Below are 20812 nucleotides of genomic sequence, written 5' to 3' on the forward strand. Positions count from 1 at the left end.
CCCAACTTATACTTTGCATATGGTTAAGCGTTAAGCATATGGTGGGTTTTAAAAGAATCTTTTCAACAATGTTCAACCGTATACAACAATGTACGAGTTGAATTAGATAAAGTTTTTTCGGAGAGGGAGAGGGGCTTTGCCCCTTTTTAACATCTTTTAATGTACACTATGTACATTTTTAATGTACATTATGTGAGAAAAATAAGCTTTATTTAAGAAAAATGAAACTTTATGAAACTTCTTTTGTTAATAACTTTTTAATAAACAATGAAAGAATAATAAAATCTTTTAAAAAGTTTCTCAGGAAAATGACCTTAAAAATATGTATAAAGGTCAAGGTCATTGGAAGTGAATCTTCTGCTCCATATATTTACCAAAAATTTTTCGAAATAATAAGTTTTTCCGTCGTGTTCCGAATTGTATTTAGAAAAGGACTCAAGTCATTTTAAAACTTCTAGTATGCTCATTTGAAGTGTGCACAAGTGATTACTGAATCTGCGTTCAGATCACGTACGCCTGCCAACGAAACAAATAGACAGTCATATTGATCTATATGTTAATGCAACGCCCATACATACGTACGTGCATAGCTTTTTCTCCAAAAGACAAATCGATAGCGACGCCGGCAATCGGCTAACCGCGCTTGCTCACCTCGGAAACGTGGAGACGCCGTTCGCCATGGAGTCGTTTTCGTGCTGCAGCTCGCACGGTTCGCCGTTGAACCACCAGGTGACTTTGGCGGTAGGTATCGCGTGTATGTCGCAGCGTAGAGTGACGTTCCCGCCCTCGTAGACCTCTAAGTGATCCGGAAAGTCGATATGTGGCAGGCAGGCCAGTTCGTTGATCTTGAGTGTCTTGATTTGTCGTTCGCGTAACCTCGCCGGCGATTCGCAGACAGGCTCGGACTCCTGTGGAGCAGCCGGTGCCGATTCCTTCAGCCAGTCCTGCATGATTCTTAGCCGACAGTCGCATTGCCACGGATTATTGTGCAAGGTCAGTCCTCGGAGACTACCGCCCAACGGTAAAGTATGATCAGGCACGTGTACGAGTTTATTGCCATCCAGCCGGAGCCATTCGAGCGAATGTAGGCCTTCAAAGGCGTCTTGCTCGACAACCTTCACCATGCAATTACTGATCTCCAGATTGGTCAGCTGCATCAGCCGACGAAATGCTCCCTGACGAATCTCCCTGATCGGATTACCGTTCAGTATGAGTCTCATCAGGCTCGGATAAGACGCGAACGTGTCCGTGGGCACCTCCTCGATCAGATTCTCGGACAGGTCGAGCTCTACCAGGCCGACCAGTCCGACGAACGCCTCTGCAGCGATCCGACTGATGTGAGACCTGCTAAGATAGAGCCGCTGGAGATTGATCAGACCAAGGGAGTGGAAACACTCCGGCAGCAGGCTGACCAGATGATTGTCCGACAGGTCGAACACCTGCGTTTCCTCTCGGGCACCCTGCGGTAGCCCCTTGAGACCGCGGTTTGCACACTCCACCCATTCTTTCCCACCCTTCCATTTACACGCGCACATGCTCGGACAGCTTCCCACCGTGCCCGCCGCCCACGACAGCAGTAGCATTGTGCCGAGGACGGCGGCCGTCCGTCGCCAGGCCGGCACGATCGAGCACATGGTGCTCTCTCATCGGCCGATAAAGCTCCGTTTCTTCTTCGTCCTCGTCGTCCGCTTCCAAAAGAGAAAGGGGGTAAAACAGGAGAATGAGGGCACGCGGTCGTATTCCCACCGTTCCTATCGCATTTTTCGCTGACCCACCACCCCGGCAGCGCTGACCGGTCGAGGTTCCTGAAGGGAGACGGCGGCGGCACTTCGATCGAGTCGACGCGTCGGAGGCGAGGAGTTCATCAGCTTGTGAGAGTCGGATCTCTGCAACAACAAAGTAAATAATTGATGAGCTCCCTAATGCGCTGCGAATTAGAATGTGCTGAACAATTAATACCGAGCGAACACGAATTCGGCGTAATTTGCGAGCTAACCGACACTGTTGGCTTCAATAATTCGGCTCGAACTTAGGAATTAACGCACGACTAACCAGCGGCCACAAATCTAAGCCGACGGTCTTAAGTACACACTCACACACATACGCATGCGCATACACACGTTGTCTACATAGCTGCGACGCGTCTCGCATATTATTTTTAAAAGAGGGGAAGAGGGCCATTTCGCAGGCTTACATTTTTTATCGGCTCCGCTACACCCTCTTGGTGACGACAATCGATTATGGGATTTCGCTTTCGGGGGTTCCCCCCGCGACGAACAAAAGGGCTATTAGGGTCCCCAACTGGATCAGTACTTGCCTCGTCTAGATTCCCATAGAAAAACAGCCAGCTTCTTCGCGGAGAAACTGCCGAAACCAAGGCGAGGTGGCCTCTAAGGATTTCCATCCCCGTGTAGCCCAGGGGGTGGCTGGCGCACGTTGAAAGCAGATAATAAATTCCATGAAGAGGGTGTGTATCTCGAAAGGAGACGAGGATGTCGTGAGAGGAGAAACACTCCCGATATCAGGATATCGGAATATCGAGCACGCGCATGCACACTTCAGATGCAAACCTTCCGCTCCTTCTCTTCGTAGCTTTATTCCGAGACGCCCCCGTTGAACGAGACTTTTTCCTCCGCTCCGCTCCGCGCGGAATGCAGGGGTGAAGGCGACCTCTGAAGGATATTGCCGACCCCGGGCATTTCGAATCCAATATCAACTGGCCCGCCCGCAACTGCGTGAGTTGCAGTTTTTTTCTTTCTTCCTTTCGCGCTCTTTAAAGTTGCGCTCTTCGCTGAGGGCAACGACGTTCCGTTCCGTGGAAAACGCAAACGACGCAAGATACAATCTTGACGCACCGTTTTCCTACTCCTCGCCGAACGACGCGCGGTTCACGTAATATCACGTGTTACGTCTAACATGTGTTACTGTCATAGCGCATGTATTTCTAAACTTGCCTGCAGTTAATTTTATCGCGAGTTCAGTCTTAATTGGATTACTTGTAATCGGATGGGAAATTTCGCAAGAAGAGGAACGTACGCCGCTGTAATCGCGGATGTTGCCGCACCAAGTTCTGGAAACGCTCCGCGAATCTGGCCATAAAGTGCTCGACTTATTTATACATCGTAATTACGATCGTTTCAACGGGTCACGTTCTTTTCCATTTGCGCGCACGCAAATCATCGTTGAGTCAACTTTTTCCCCTTCTCTCTCTCTCTCTCTCTCTCTCTCTCTCTCTCGCTCGCTCGCTGTACTCGCGCTCCGATGCACCATGTAAACGTGAATTCGCGCAAATGAGAAGCTGGTAAAGCAAGAATCGCGAGCGCATAGAGAAACGCGAGAAGACGCGAAAATAAAAGCAAGAGAAAAAGGAAACACGGTGACGTGGAATCTCCGTTCGTTCGTTGGTTCGTTCGTTCGTTCGTTCGTTCGTTCGTTCGTTCGTTCGCGAGCTCGTTTAGTCGGCAACGTTTTCATCGGAATGCGAATTGTCGAAGCCACAAGGTTGGGAATATCCGAATAGCGGCCAGTAAACCACTGGCGTTTGCTTAGCGTGCGAAGTAGTCCTTAAAGGCGCGGTTTAAAATTGCGACGGCGTCTCGCGGCCAGCAGTAAATATCGAATGCGAAATGGCGGGAAATACGCTTCTTTCTCTATCGTACAAAATGGAAATGAGGGCTGAAGATCAAAAAGCCAAAGCACGCGCGTTTTAACCTTTCAATCGATGGCATACCTTCAGATAAAAAAATTTTATATTTTATTTCGATCTATTCGCCGGCTGGTCGTGTCCCTTCTCACTTTGTGTCGTATCATATCGCAATCGACAAAAAAGAGGGGGGAGAAGGAAGAGGGATCGGACGAGATTATTTTCCAGGAACGATAACACCCGGGCTTTTGAAAGATTCTTGAGTTAAGAACGGGTTAAGTGACATCTTCGATCATATTCAAACTGTAACGGTAATGTCGCGATTAAATTTACCCGTTGTGCCAATTCGAGCGCCATTTTGTTAATTGTTCCCATCGTCCTCGTGGGAAGAAAAGAAGCTCCCAACAGCGAAATGGGAAGAAATGCTTTCCGGTGGCGAAATGGAAACGAAGCAAGAGGAAGAAAGAGAGAAGGAAGGAAAAAAGGAAGGAAGAAGAGTGAGAGAGAGAGAGGGGGGAGGGAGAGAAAAGGAGAATAAGAGTAGGAGCTAAACGGCACTGAGAGCGTTCATCCAAACGACGAATCGTCACTTTAAGTGTTATGACCGTTATCAGCGGAGGAATAATACATTTGCGACAGTCAGAACGCACGCTTCGAGTTAAAAAAAAAAGAGGTGGAAAGGCAGTAAAGAAAAAGACGGTTGGGATTCCAAGGTGATCTCTTCTCTTTCGTTAATGCACGCCATGAAATGGAGCTAACTACCGCGTGTCGCATCTCATTTCGTCGCTTTTGGCAACTTTTCTCCCAACGCGTCAGCTTAAATTTTGAACTTGAATTGGCGACGGCGAATCCAAACATTAATTTTGAAACATCATACACGTCATGGCGAGTCATAACTAATTGAAACATAAATAGTTACGCGGTATCGAATTTTGCATTAACTATCGTCGCGCGATTATGCCATGACATTTACGACTAACGAACCGGACGACGAACCGGGAACAACGACTGGGCGACTGTCGATTATGGTAGCAGCATCTCATTGTCGGGAAAATGTCACATTGCGTGTCAAACGCGGCAGGATAATTTAATTAACATTGACTCCTGTTTAATTACCGGGAAACATTGTTGATGGCGATGGGAAGGGGACGGCGCGGTGATAAAGAGACTGAAAGCGCGAAAGAGAAAGTGAGAAAGTGGAAGGGCGAGAGGGAGAGTGAGAGAGAGAGAGAGAGAGAGAGAGAGAGAGAGAGAGAAGGGAAGAGGGAGGGAGACAAAGAAAAGGAGAAACGTCGGAAATGTTCTCGAAAGTTATTCGAATTGGATACGAATGCTTCGAGTTCGATGCTCGGGTTCCTTTTCTTGCTGGGGTTAGGGAAGCTCTATCCTCCTCTCTCGTCTTCGTCTTCGAGTCACAGGACGCATGGCACAAAGCCACTGGGGACGAGAATTTCCGCCAATCTTTTCATCGATCCTCCCTATCCGACCGACCGCGAACACGGACTTCCGGTTGGATTAGTTCCACGTTCTGTATCATTTACGGCGGCAGTCGATTATTCACTTACGGGGCATGATCAAGAGATCGATCGGTGATTAAATCAACAAAATAATAATGGAAAAGGCAAGAGAAGAGAGAAAATATATATACACCAGCGCAAAAGCGTCTCAATAGTATCTTGTCTTTTCGGATTCCTCAGCGTTCTCATTTGGCGAATAAACCGCACGTGAAGCGCACGGGATAGTAGCAAAACGACGCACCACGGGAAGCACAGAATTGCAGAGCATAATTTAATACGGAAAAAGAAATTCCGTTCTGGGGTAACCGAATTTCGGTTGTGACAATCGAAATTTTCTGTTTTCCGAGGACCGGATGAGAACTCGATTGCAGTAACAGCAAAATTCTTATGGAAGATTTCCGTCGCTAAGACAATTGGTTTCAGTTATTTCAAGCGAGTTTTAATGCCGCTATTGTCAAAAGTCTCGTTCATTGCAATTACATTTCGGCTCGTGCTATCGATGTTTCGATAATAGGAAACAAACTCTTCGCCGTTCTAACTATTATTATCATTTTATTATACATGTCTTCTAAGCTTTTTTGGATTGCTGAATTATAAATTTGTACACCCTGTATTATAAATTATAAATATTTATATATCATGACTTGATTATTCAAAAAATCCGCAATTCCTAAAATAATCAGTAGTTACGATGTACGAATATTTTATATACAGGGTATCCGTTTGGAAACGAAAAATTGTGAAAATTAATCAGATCAAATTGAGAAGAAAAGTCAAATACCATTTTGCAAAAATCGCAATAGTTATTAAGTTATTAATGATTAAAAATAGACCACATCTAGAGACTCTTTTAATTAATAACTTGAAAATTTGAGCACTTATTTGCAAAATGGTTCAAGATTCAGGATTCAAAGTTCAATATTCTCATATCTATCGCTAGACACAATAGCCATCATATAATTGTAGGTTAGGTCACTCTGAACAAAAAAGTCCTTTATTTTGCAAATAAGTACTTAAATTTTCAAGTTATCAATTAAAAGAACCTCTAGATATAATTTTAGATATCATTTTCAATCATTAATAGCTTGATAACTATTGCGAGTTTTGCAAAATGATATTTGACTTTTCTTCTCACAAGTAACACTACCCAACTGTCACTCACCAATCGGAATGAAACTTTGCTCTCTTATAGAACATTAAAAAATATCGAAAATCCATTTTTTTATTCCCCTTTACTCTCTCTTTCTCTCTCTCTCTCTCTCTCTCTCTCTCTCTCTCTCTCGCTGTACTCGCGCTCCGATGCACCATGTAAACGTTTTTCCTCAAAATGCTTTTTAACTTTTTGACTGTCGGAGGCAAATTGTACCTTGTGGGACAAAATTGACTCAAAATAACTCTGAAGTAAAAATAACTCTGAAGTCATAAAACTCGGTATTCTAAGCTCTTTGGAACATTAAATTCGAATATATCAAAATTTTAAAATTCAAAATGGCGGATCCAAGGTGACGGACACCAATTTAAAAACAATCAATATATTTTCATAAAACTCGATATCCTAAGGTTTTTGAATCGTTAAATCCGAATATGATATCAAAATTCCAAAATTAGGATACTGAGTTTTATAAAAATATGTTGGTTTTTCGAAATTAATGTCAACCATGTTGGATCCGCCATTTTCAATTTTGAAATTTTGATATATTCGGATTCAACAATCCAAAAAATCTTAGAATACCGAGTTTTATGATCATCAGAGTTACTTTGTGTCAACGCATTTTTGGCCCAAAGTACAATTTGCCTCCGACAATCAAGGAGTTAAAAAACGTTTTGAGGAAAAATAAAGAAACTTTGGAGGATTTTCATTATTTTTCAATGTTTTATAAGAGTGCAAAGTTTTATTCCGATTGGTGAGTGATAGTTAGATAGTGTTAGTTGTTAGCTTGATTTGATTAATCTTCACAATTTTTTGTTTCCAAAAGAATCCTGAATACTCTGTATAATGCGCCTGACCAAACACACACACACACACATTCCAAATATCAATATTCATACATATTCCGAATATTATTATGCTACATGCAGAAAACTATTTGGTTGATATAACAGAATTTCAGTTATGATAATCAAAACTTTTTGTTCCTCAGGAATCAACTAAAAATTTGGTTGCAACCCAAGAGAAATTCCGTTAGAAGGTTTCTGTTGTCTCAGAAACATATTCGGTCACCTGAACTGAATATTAACGCTGTGAAGAAAATAAATTTCGTTTCTCACACAGATAAACAGAGCATCTCTGTGTACGTAAGTGGAGAGGAGAAATATGTGCGGCCGGGTTAAAAATCGCGTCAATGGCAACGTCATTCAACTTTTCAAACGAATTTTTTCGATGATAGTAACTGAGATTTCGTTTCTCTTTATATACACGATATAGTTCCACGCCTTCTGTGAGAGTAGTCAAATATTCTTCTGCGGTAACTAATATTTTCGAGACTGAAAATTTTAGTCCCTTCGATCGAAAGTTGTTAATGTGAAATAGAATTTTCTGTTACTGCAACCGGACCTCATGTAACAAAAAATTTCTAATTATCACTACAGAATATTTTCCACGTATATTCAGTTATTGTAAAAACAAAAATTGCGTTGAAAAGAGTTTGCAGTTTTTAATGGGTATAAATAAAGTTAAAAAAATGTTAGTATATTAGTTTGTTTTGTTGATGAAAAATGATGAAAAATATGCTGATGATCAAATAAGCTAGTGATGAACATTTTCGATATACGCACCATTTGAATTTGTATAAAATTCAATTCTTTCATGAAAACTCGTAAAAACTTTTTCTAAAATGTCATCTTTAATATTACTAATGATCTTTTTAATAGCTGCTTCTAAATCTGGCACCGGATTTCCGATATAACAATTATTTTTAATATACCCCCAAAGAAAAAAGTCACATGAATTTAAATCCGGTGAATACAGTGGCCATTCTAGTCCTCTCTAGGCAAATTTGGAATGTCCCAAACCGATGACTTGGGTGCCATAAACTTTATGGATTGTTTCGTTATAGTGCGTTAGCTCGGTTAACAATTGACGAGATGTTATTTTATATGGATGCATGTTCAGGAAATGTTTTAAAGTCCTATGTATTGTTTGTTTTTGATATTTGAAGGACTTGGGCAGCTCTCCGAATGGAAGTATATAGGTTTTGTTCAAAATAATTCTTAATTTCTTCAATATTTTCTTTTACAATTCAGAAACAAAAAGACCTGGTCATGTCTTGGATAGTTCCATATTGAATAAAATTATCGATAATTTTGTTAAAAACAACACAAAATTATTTTAATGCAAATTTTTTGCTAAAAAATGGAGTGACGTAACGCCCAAGTAACTTAAGTAACTTAAGTAAAGTTAGCTTAAGTAACATTTAAGTAATTAATGAATTTAACCTTTTCAGTGTGTTTTCGCTCATAATTTGGTACGCTCCGTATTTAGTACAAAATCCCCTATAAGCACTACTATATATTTTTCCTTTAGAAAAGAAGCACTCGATAAGATAAACCTTTTTTTCCGTCGTCAGATTTCTCATTTTGACGCGCACAGATTTGCTTCTACCGCAACTAGAATAAAATCGCGGATTCTCAGGCAAACGACTATTAATTTTAAGCCCCGTTCTAAAGTCATAGACAGGAGAACCAATCATTAATCCCGTGGAACATCTTGTATATCGCAATATTCTATTATATTCTATTATATTAATACGAAGTTCCTAGAATAGTAAATATTACATTAATAATATATATTAATATATATTATATATATAATTACTTATAATGATATTAAATATATAATTATATACAATGCTAAATAGAGATTGTTATACTCATGGGACATAATAATTTCCATTTGATATTTTATGAAAAATAGCAAGGGAAATGAACTATTTAATATGACGCGGCAAATTTAATTATCCGTCATTGAAGTCGTAGGACTCGAACTCGAGGTGGCGTGGAGCTTGCGTTTCTTCGGACTTCGAGGAGGCAGGACTATTATTCGGCTCGTGCGCCTTTAGCGTGTGGGACAGCACGTAGCTCACTACGACACGAGGAAGGGGAAGGGGGGTGAATAACGATCTCAGCCGAGAGAAGGGTAGGCAGGTCGGTGACAGTAGTGAGGAGAGCTTCTGTCGAGATCCTAACAGGGACCAACGCGAGATAAGCGAGACAAAAAAATAGGTAACGAGAGCGAAAAAAGGATGCGGATAACAGGGATGGCTACTTCATGTAAATAGTGCACGCGAAGCCCCGGATAGCGGATCCTCTTCGTGGGGCATACTCGGAATTGGGAGAGATGAAGAGCGTGAGCTGAACGCGTTTCTCACTTTTAGAGATAGCCCTGGTAGTCGAAAAAGATCGTCGAAGACGATGTGTCGAAGACATTAAATGTCAAAGGAAGGAGACTCGGTGGAAGGAGCCGACAAAACCAATTTCGAAAGCGCTGAGATGCTTGCGGTCCTCGAAATCGATGTGTTGACTTTCGACAAACCAATCGGAAGCCATGTAGATCCAAAGAGGATACCTTAGAGAGGTTAAGAGAGTCCTGCAGGTCGCTCTCGAGGCATTGCGATAGGGATTCGGTTAGCACGAAAGCCTGCCTCAAGATCCGCATAGCGAAAACGAACGGCGTGTGCACAGTTCGACGCGCCGGTGGTACGAGTGAGGAGCGGACTACCGAGCTGAGGAAAGATGATTCCATCCTTGAGAGAAACGAAACCGATATACAGCTACGAATTGCTAGAATCGCGTTGCACATTGTATAAATTTGTTGTCACTCTGAGCGAATTTACAATTGCGTTGAAGATTAGAATCGGCTATTTCTCTTAGGCTGTCAGCTCGTGCAGTCATTCTTTATTTCATGTTTATGTCGTTCATGTTGCATCGACTGAATTAAAAGCATATAGCCTTTTGAGAATCGGAGTAATCTTTATTAGAAATTTCAAATTCAAATTTTTTTTTAAAGGTATATATGTGTACATAACAGGTTTTTACAAGTAAAACTTAAAGATAATACATAAGATTTTACAAGTAAAACTTATATAAAACTTACCTTTTTAAACAAAAAGGTAAAAAAAGGCGCTAAGTACAAGCGCAACACGTATTGTGTTATTTTTAGAAGTCAAATTTCAAGATAGATTGAGTTTCAAAGAAACTCAAATTATTTCTTTTAATGTACATATGTGTACATAAGATTTTACAAGTAAAACTTATAATTATAATAAAACTCTGCAACACTATTCTACTGTACAAAAGAAGTGATATATTAGAACAGTAGCGCCAACTGAGAAACTTAACACATATATATGATTATTGTATACTTAACTTAATATTTTTAGAAATCTCAAATTCAAATTATTTTCTTTTTTAAGATATATATTATGTACATAACATGAGTTTTTATAATATATGTACATAAACTTTTAAAAGTAAGAATTATATCGTGTTATAAAAATTTAACACGTTTGTTAGTGTTCAATATTTAAAAAAAATATCTTTTTAAAGGTTATGTCATTCAAAATATTCAAGAAAACCTAGCTACAAAAAACGTCCATAACATAAATTTTTACAAATAAAATTTATCATTATTTATTAGAACACTGAGTTACATGGTTATTTTACTTGTTATTGTAACAAATTAATTATTATAACAATGCAATAAAAAATATTTAATACAAAAAATCTTGGCGCGGCTGCACCAAAAACTATCTCGAACTAAAACTTGTTTAATACGTATATGACAGCATTTTTATTATAATAAAATGTACTTGTAAATTCTCTCTATACATATACGGTGTAGTTTTATTTAAGTTTATATAGTATTATAATAAATGATAAACCTTCACTATAGAATATACATATCCAATGTGTATATATTCTACATATTTTGATATTTTTTTATTCAAAGATGTTATTCTTATTATAATTGACGAAATATCAATGATATCTAATTTGACTTTAAAAAACTATATCAAACTAAAACTTGATTAATACATACATGACAGCATTTTTATTATAATAAAATGTTCTTGTAAATTCTCTTTATACGTATACGGTATAATGTTTTATTTAAGTTTATATAGTATTATAATAAATAAATTATAAACCTTCATTATAGAATATATTATAATAAAAATGCTGTCATATATGTATTAAACAAGTTTTAGTTCGATATAGTTTTTGGTGCAGCCGCGCCAAGATTTTTGTATTAAATATTTTTTATTGCATTGTTATAATAATTAATTTGTTATAATAACAAGTAAAATAACCATATAACTCAGTGTTCTAATAAATAATGATAAATTTTACTTGTAAAAATTTATGTTATGGACATTTTTTGTAGCTAGGTTTTCTTGAATATTTTGAATAACATAACCTTTAAAAAGATACTTTTTTTTTAATATTGGACACTATTAACAAACGTGTTAAATTTTTATAACACGATATAATTTTTACTTTTAAAAGTTTATGTACATATAGGGTGTCCGGAATGTGATCATTAATATTTTGTGTACTGGTAGAACTCGTTAAAACAATTAAAAAAGTACTGTGCCATTTTACAATTTTTTCAATATTTATTCCGTAATTAATTAAAATGTGTAAACAAATGAGCGCACGAGAAAGCGACAGGACGGGCACTGTGCATAAGAAGATGGCTTACTTCGCGCGGCGAGAGGCAACTGTAAGCGACAAGAGGCGTGCGCGCGCGACGAGGAGCGAGCGAGCGCGAACGACGAGCGAGCGAGCGCAAGCGACAAGAGGCGGCCGTCCAGCGCTCTCTACGCGCTCATTGGCTTACATGTTTCAATTAATAACTCGATAACTGTTGCCAATTTGACATTATGGTACATGACTTTTCTTCTCGGCTACACCCAATCTACCAGTACACAAAATATTAATGATCACATTCCGGACACCCTAGATATATCTTACAGAAAAAATAATTTGATAAGTTTTACTTATAAAAACTTATGTTATGTACATAATATTTAAAAAGATATTTTTTTTAAATATTGGATACTATTAACAAACGTGTTAGATTTTTATAACACGATATAATTTTTACTTTTAAAAGTTTATGTACATATATTATAAAAACTCATGTTATGTACATAATATATATCTTAAAAAAGAAAATAATTTGAATTTGAGATTTCTAAAAATATTAAGTTAAGTATACAATAATCATATATATATGTTAGGTTTCTCAGTTGGCGCTACTGTTCCAATATATCACTTCTTTTGTACAGTAGAATAGTGTTGCAGAGTTTTATTATAGTTATAAGTTTTACTTGTAGAAACTTATGTACACATATGTACATTAAAAGAAATAATTTGAGTTTGATACTTCTAAAAATAACACAATAACCGTGTTGCGCTTGTACTTGACGCCTTTTTTTTACCTTTTTGTTTAAAAAGGTAAGTTTTATATAAGTTTTACTTGTAAAATCTTATGTATTATCTTTAAGTTTTACTTGTAAAAACCTATTATGTACATATATATATCTTTAAAAAAAAAATTTGAATTTGAAATTTCTAAAAATAACACAATACATGTTGCGCTTGTACTTGGCGCCTTTTTTTACCTTTTTGTTTAAAAAGGTAAGTTTTATAATAAATTTTACATGTAAAAACTTATGTTACGTACATTTTTTGTCGTTAGGTTTTTTTGAATAATAATAACTTTTAAAAAGATATTTTTTTTAACTATTGGATACTATTAATAAACGTATTAAATTTTTGCCATGAAAAGAATACAAACATTTAGCGCCTCTGGGCCAGTGTTTTTTACTTATTTGCGTATCATCAGCTTCAATCCAATCAGATTTACCTTCTCTACATATACTTGTGTAGTGACCGCTTGCAATGCACGATCCATAATGAAATATGGCATTCATTACTTTATACAACTGTCCTGCTACTGATACTTTAGTTGTTGGAACAGCACGCAGAGTAAATTTGTTTATATATATGTACGTATGTGTGTACGTAATATGTACATACGTATATACCCATATACAGTCTGTAAAGTAGGAGCGTGCACGGGTTAATGTGTAGAAACATTTATTTTGATGATTTTTAAGTACATGGATTTGTTGTACTCCATGAGAAGAAAAATGCTATACTATTAATAATGAGTCCAGTCACCACCGGCATTGATAATTGTCTGGTATCTCCGAGGCATACTTTCCACTAAGTTGACTGCGGTCTGTATTCGTTCGGTAAAGACCTCCAAATGAGACGAATTTGTCGTGTCAGCTGCTTCAAAGTGCACACTCTTTTTCCTCGAAGCTTGTGCTTGAGATATGCCCACACATTTTCAGTGGGATTTGCATCTGGCGACTGCGATGGCCAATCAAGTGTGACGATGTCAGACTGCTCTTTCCACTCGGTGCAAAGCTTACTCCGATGTTTTGGGTCGTTGTCTTCCTGTAAGATCCAGTCCTCGTTTTCTTTTATGAAGTATCGTTCAGCAGTCGGCAACGAACACTTCTCATTAATTTTAAGCATTAAGGTCGGGTTTCGCTTAAACAAATTCACAATTTTTTTTCCACATTCGGCGTCACTTTGCCTATTGAGCCACGTTCTGGCAAGTCATCGACATTTTTGATCTTCTTATATTGCTGAGCCCACTTAGCGACGAACAATTTTGACTTTCCCATGTATTTAGCAGCCACTGCATATGATATTTTTGGTCCTTTGGGGTGGGAACAAAAGAACACAGCCTCGTAGCGCGATGCGTATGCGGCACTCATGGCGGTTAACGTGTTTCTCAGGTTAAGGTCGACGCCAACTGAATCTTTTGTGACAAAGCATTCACGACAAAGATTTCATCTATCGGCTCACAAAAAACTAGGACAATATTTGAAGCCAACTGCCATTTATGCATGCTCTTACTTTACAGACTGTATGTACGTATGTATGTACGTATGTACATACGTATATATCTATCTATGTAAATACGTATGTACGTAGTACGTATATATCTATGTACGTATGTACGTACATATGTATGTACGAATGTATTATATGTATGTACGTATGTGTGTACATATGTGTACGTATATCTTACACTTTCTCACTCTCATTCTCCCACTCCCTCACTCTCTCACTCTCTCACTCCATTACACTCTTCCTCATTCTCTCTCCCTCTCTCTCTCTCCCTCTCTCTCTCTGTCTCCCTCCCTCCCTCCCTCCCCTTCTCCTCCTTTTTCTCCTCCCTCCTCTTCTCTCTCACCCCCTTTCTCCTCTCTCTTCCCCTCTCCCTCTCCCTCCCTCCACTTCTCTCTCACCCTCTCTCTCCTCTCTCTCACACTTTCTCTCTCTCATCCTCTCTCTCACACCACACACACACATACACATACACACACATTTTGTCCTGTACTGTATTCTAACATATCTCTCGTTCACACGCTCGCATTCGCTGCTAATTAATATAAAATATATTGTCTTACACGTAGACGTAGATGCGGACAATACCTAAAAATGATTATGTACGTATGTACATATATACGTAAGTATATATATTTATTTTATATCTTCTCTCTCTCTCTCTCTCTCTCTCTCTCACTCCTCTCTCTCACTTTCTCTCCCGCACATTTTGTCCTATATTGTATTCTATAGCATATCCCTCGCTTACCTACACGCTCGCATTCGCTGCTGTCTGCTTGTTCAGTGCTCTCGTAGCGCCTCTGGTGTCGGAAAAGCGAGATGCACATATCCCCACTCTTATGCGTCCGAAGTTTCTTATTTTCTTACTGAATCGAAATTTTCCGTGATTCGGACTTTTACTTAAAATGCCTCCACTTAGAGACAATGTACACAAAAATCACAAGAACATTTTGCTTCCTATTTTTTAAGACCGAATCGATTGGGACTAAAAAAACCCCGATCGGTTCAGCCATTGCTGAGATATGAATATCTCACCTGGTTTCAACTCGCAGTTTCGCGTATAATAGGCACGGTGTACCTCTTGATTTGGAGATTTTATATCGCGTACTACGAATGACCGTTAACCATTAACTAGATGTGCGTATTTTCTTTTGGATGTGTCTAATTATATTGGTCATAAGATAATAGATCTATCAAAAGTTATTTTATTTCCGTTTGTTAGTCGCATCTCGATTTCTTTTGAGATCATTTGATCTCACTTTATTTTGAGACAAGTTTGCGCCTAAAAACCATTCTACTTCACCAACTTTTAAGACTGATCTGTCGACTGCATTTCGTTGCCCATCAAATCAACTATGCGAATCCGGAAACGTTGAGTTTCGGTATACTCCTGCGTATCTCGCATCTAAATTTATATCTGTCTGTCGATTATCCCGTCTATTACTGTTCATACCAGTCACAGGAAATTATCTAAAAATAGCATATATAGTTCGCTTTTTGACATTTCAAATGTGCAAATTTTTCATTATATTCTATGTTAATCTAATATATACATCTAGAATAGTTATGGATAAAAAGAGTCAGTTTCAATGATATTGATCTTGACATATATCGTTGAGATAATCTTGGTAAGTAATCTTCAAAAGGTTTCAGTCGTCACTGATCGTTTATTAAAAAATTACAAACGAACGGAGTTTCATAAGTACGATGTAGTTTTCCAACCCTACATACATTAAAAAGTAGCGTAAAGAGTTAAAAATGAAAAATGTTTATGTATATGTAAAACATGCGCGGAAAAGAGACTCTTATATCACTGTGAATAATAAAGGTTGTGCTGGTTTAGTTTAGCTGGAAGAGAAAGGCGAAATCTTATCCACACATACACATACTATTCTATACACATGTACATTAAATCGCGCCGCGAGGAGAAGCGTTATTCCCCCACTCCGGCTCATTCTTATTTACATTTCACGCTAGACCCGGCCGGCCTCCAGTAGCTGGCGCAGAATAACGCCAGAGTAGGGAACAACGTTTCTTCTCTCGCAGCGCGATTTAATACACATATGTACACACACCTACATACGTTCTTCATAAACTTCCTACGTTATCTACTTTTAGTATATACAACGTTAGAAAACTATATCATATTTACATAACTTCTTTGGTTTATAACTTTTCAACAACAATCAGCAACGTCCAAACCTTTTAAAAGTCATTTAATACAATGGTCTTATTAACATATATCAAGGTCAAAGTTATTGGACTCTGTTTTTATGAATAATTAATAAATAATTATCCAAATAATTACCAAAATAGAAGGGGCTCTGCCCTTGCCCCCGAACTTCCATCTCTCAAATTGAAACTAAACTAAATTAATCTACAATCTTTATTATCCACAATGATGAGTTCGTCTCCCATGTACATGCATGTACATACACATTGACATGCACTTAGCAATTTTTCATCACTGTCCTATATTATTTATGTCTTAACATATACCGTTGGAATCTACTACTATTACATCGTATTTATGAGACTTCTTTTGTTTATAATTTTTCAATAAACAATCAGCGACAGGTGATACTTCTTGAAGATTATTCACGGTTACGTTTTTCACATTATATGTCAAAATTAAATTATTATTATTAACCTATTATGAATTTTCGCCAAATAAATTGTTATTCTAAAGTCATTTATTCTGAATGTAATAAAATAGCCTTCATGCCAAAGCCATTCATATAGTCCAAGTGTAATGTGTCTTACTTTTGCAATTGATTAATTTCATCTATTATAATGTGAAAAATCTTGTTATTCAAATGTGTATCTCTCTCTTTACCTGTAAAATAAAAAGGGAGACATAAATCTTTATAATTTTGGTATAATGAATTAAATTTTAAACTTTGGTATAATGAAAAAGATACAAAAATATATTTCAACTACTTTTCGTATTTCAGCATGGCTTTTAGGAGTATTATTAATTTCAAAATTATCATAAAATAGAAAAGTAAGTAGCACCTCTTTATGACAAGAGAATTTAGATTCTATCTCTCTCCATATTTTCCTTTGAACAAAATTTCGAAAATCCTTTTAAGTTTAACATTTTTTATATACATTGAAGCTTCTTGAAGTCAAGTCAGCTTCTTGAAACTAAAAACATTATGGACCTTTTTTCTCGTAGGGATAAAAGAATTAAGTGGTTATTGGAATAATTTCCTGTGTATGATCCTAGCCTGAGAGAATTTATTGTCAACTGTAAAAAACCTATTATTTTAGAACCAATGACATATGATTTTGAAGGAATATGATAGTCCATTTTTTAATATACCTTGAAATGATAATATTCTAAAGAAGCAACTCTTCTATATTTTTTCATTTTGGAATGGCTCTATTATAACCTTTATTTCATCAACTTCATTCTTTATGTTTTCAAAATCAATTCCTTTGAGAATATTAAGAAGACATGGCTTCAAACTAGCTATTATATTGGAAAAAAATTCATTTAGAAATCATCAACGGACAACGATCAACTATATAATTTCTCAGCAAGGTAAAGTAATGTTTGCACATAACTTATATACAGAGGATCTTATTTTAAAGTATTACTTAAATACCCACTCAAATATCTCAGAAACACTGCGTTAAATCGAAAAATGCTTAAGACAAAAGTTGTTTAGCTTGAAGGGGGACATAGGACAGTGATAGCAATTTTTTTATATATGGCGCCATTTTCGAGATATTCACTGATTATCAATTTTCTTAAATGGAAATCCCAGTTTCTTATTATATCATTTTTTACCAATTAATTTAAACAACTTTTGTCTGAAATTTTTTTCTATTTGCTTAATATATTTTGAGATATTTAAGGAAAACTTGGTAACTTTTCCAACATTTACATTACAATATCTCACTAACTATTCGTCGAAAGAAAAAATAGTATTAGACTTTTTTACTTTATTTATTATCAAGAATATATTACTATAATAGTGTCCTAACTTTTATTAACTTATCGACCTTTGGAAATTTCAAAATTATTAAATTAATAAAAGTTAGAACACTATTATAGTAGTATATTCTTAATAGTAAATAAAGTAAAAAAGTTTAATACTATTTTTTCTTTCGACAAATAGTTAGCGAGATATCGTAAGGTAAATATTGGAAAAGTTACAAAATTTTCCTTAAATATCTCAAAATATATTAAGCAAATAAAAAAATGTTTCAGACAAAAGTTGTTCAAATTAATTGGTAGAAAAAGATGACATAAATAAAAAATTTAGATTTCCATTTAAGAAAATTGATAATCTATTATATAAATATCTCGAAAATGGAGCCATCTATAAACAAAATGTCCTATGTCCCCCTTCAAGCTAAACAACTTTTGTCTTAAGCATTTTTCGATTTAACGCAGTGTTTCTGAGATATTTGAATGGATCTTTTAAAATGGGACACCCTCTATATATATTTTTTCTAATGTCATTAAACCATATTTTACATTTTCTTTAAGAAATTGTATTATTATGACATCTAAACTATCATTATTATATGAAATATCAGAAACATTACTAGTGTTATCGTCAATTCTATCATCTGTTGTTGCAGGAAAAATACCTTCTAATTTTATTTATTCAACAGATGTGTACTGGATACATTAATTTAAATTTTAATTTATTACTTAGAGATGCATATATGAACAAATCAATTTCTCATACATAATAAAAAAATAATGTAATGAAGATAAAATGTGATAGTAGGTAATACAATACAATAGCAGCGATGGTTAACAATAATTACAAATGTTAGAAAGAAATTTACAAGTTCTCTTTCTCCCTCTCTCTCTTTCTCTTTCTCATTTTAAATATTTCTCCTTTCTCAAATAACAGTTCATAGATGCATCCCTGAATTAATGAAACAAACAAGTTTACTAAAGCTAAAATAATGTTACGTCCTGCGAACTCCGTACAATTAATTAAAATTTTTTTTTCTTTCCTCTCTCTCCTTTCGAACTTCTATTCTCCTAATATAACAATGGATATAAGAAACAGACCCATCTGGCGAACAGCCGTCACGCCAAATGAAAGGCGATTCAGGAAAATTTCATAACAGGAAACAGTGCCCTGTTGTAAAAATCTAGAGTTTATATCTGGGTAGTGTTCGCCAAGTGTGTTCGTCGGCCTAGCTATAAAATTTGAAACTCTGCACTAACAGATCTCCAGTAGAACAAAGCAACTCGAAACATTCTTGCTCTAAAACTATGAAACCTGCATATCCCTAATCTAAAACCATATGTTGCCTAACAACAAAGCTTAGTCGTAAAATCTGATCTGAGGTACGTCGTCTCAGCCTTTGATTTTCGGCATATTGACTTTTCCAGCTGGCCATTTGTATACATCTCTCTACCCCACAAGAATCCACCACCATCACACTTGTCATGCCTAATCCATTCGGCCAATAACCTATCCACCCAAAACTATGAGACATCCACGTTCCACCTCTTATCCCATCTATATTCATGTCTTTTAGAACTAACTGTCTCCCCCCACGATGTCTTTTAACTTCGCTCTTAACTTCTAATGGCTAAGACTTTTTCCCACTAAGGTCAACCAGGACCAATACTAAAAATCTACTAATTAAATCTTTGACATCATTGGGTTCTCCTTAGGGCCTTACCCCTCCTCCAAGGCCTATCTCTCTACCCACCTTGGTGGATCCTGCCTCCGATCATCAATATAAAAACCACGACATACGCCTCCGCGGGCACTCAGATTCAGACTCAGGTTCAGACTCAGTTTCGCGCTCAATTCCAGATTCAGATATCCAAGTTTCGAATATCCAAGTTTCGTACTCGAGCATTCAGATTCAAATATCCAAGTATTCAGATTCAGATATTCAGATTTTGATAAAGCGTGACTCAGTTGTGGCAAGTGCGCAGTGTTTTCCACGAATACTACTCTTAGTGAGGTCTCGCCAACCTTCCGTAATCACATAATCATCTGTCAGCAAAATTGGACAAGCGGAAGCGGCTCACCCACGCAGATCATTTTCAGTCATTCTCTTCCTTGCGTTAAACACTCGGAATTAGCAGTAAGTTGTTTTCTTTATGTTCTACCTTCCTTACCATCATTTTTATTAATTCCACCCTTGTTGAAATTCAGTTTTAGTGGACCCTTATTATTATTCTGTGGTATCCATCCATCGAGTCCTCCACCTTTTCGAGACGGTGTACGAGATAAGAGACTCCTACGAATTTGAACACCAACTTCAATATCTCCGTTCTATTATTAATATCTTCCTAGAAACCGATTATCACCCAGACCCGACACTCCTACCCCCTTTCTTACTCCAACTTTTACCTCTTGGTCCTTCTTCTTCTCCTACTCGCGCGTCCACTCCTTCTACCCCTTCAATATCCTATTCTACTGTTTCTTTCTCTGAACTATCCACTCCCTTAAATTCACCTAACCATTCACGTTCTCCCTCACCCGACTACCTCTCTATTCATATTCCTTCTCTTTTTCATTCCTTTTTCTTCCACTTCTCACATACAATCATTCGCGTAAATTGTCATATTCTAAACCGCGCCGTTGTATCATTTTGTTATTATCTTTATTTTAATAAATTTGTTAATAGTCTATTTTCATTCAATTAATTTCAAAATCTCCCCACCTTCCAACGGTTGACTCATGGTCTTATCCCTGGTAAAGGGATTCGCGTCTTTGACCGAAAA

General features: G+C 37.0%; 1 protein-coding gene across 1 annotated transcript in view; it reads right to left on the reverse strand.

The window, feature by feature from the left end:
- LOC105186174 (leucine-rich repeat-containing protein 24) overlaps positions 1-20812 on the reverse strand; it is a 318562-nt gene that overhangs the window by 6694 nt on the left and 291056 nt on the right. Inside the window, exon 3 of the mRNA XM_011146217.2 lies at positions 652-1886. Within this exon, the coding sequence (XP_011144519.2) occupies positions 652-1634 (983 nt within the window). The 5' untranslated portion in view covers positions 1635-1886. The remainder of the gene's footprint in view (positions 1-651; positions 1887-20812) is intronic.

This window comes from Harpegnathos saltator, unplaced genomic scaffold (assembly GCF_003227715.2).
Source record: "Harpegnathos saltator strain DR-91 unplaced genomic scaffold, Hsal_v8.6 scaffold25, whole genome shotgun sequence".
Lineage (NCBI taxonomy): Eukaryota > Metazoa > Arthropoda > Insecta > Hymenoptera > Formicidae > Harpegnathos > Harpegnathos saltator.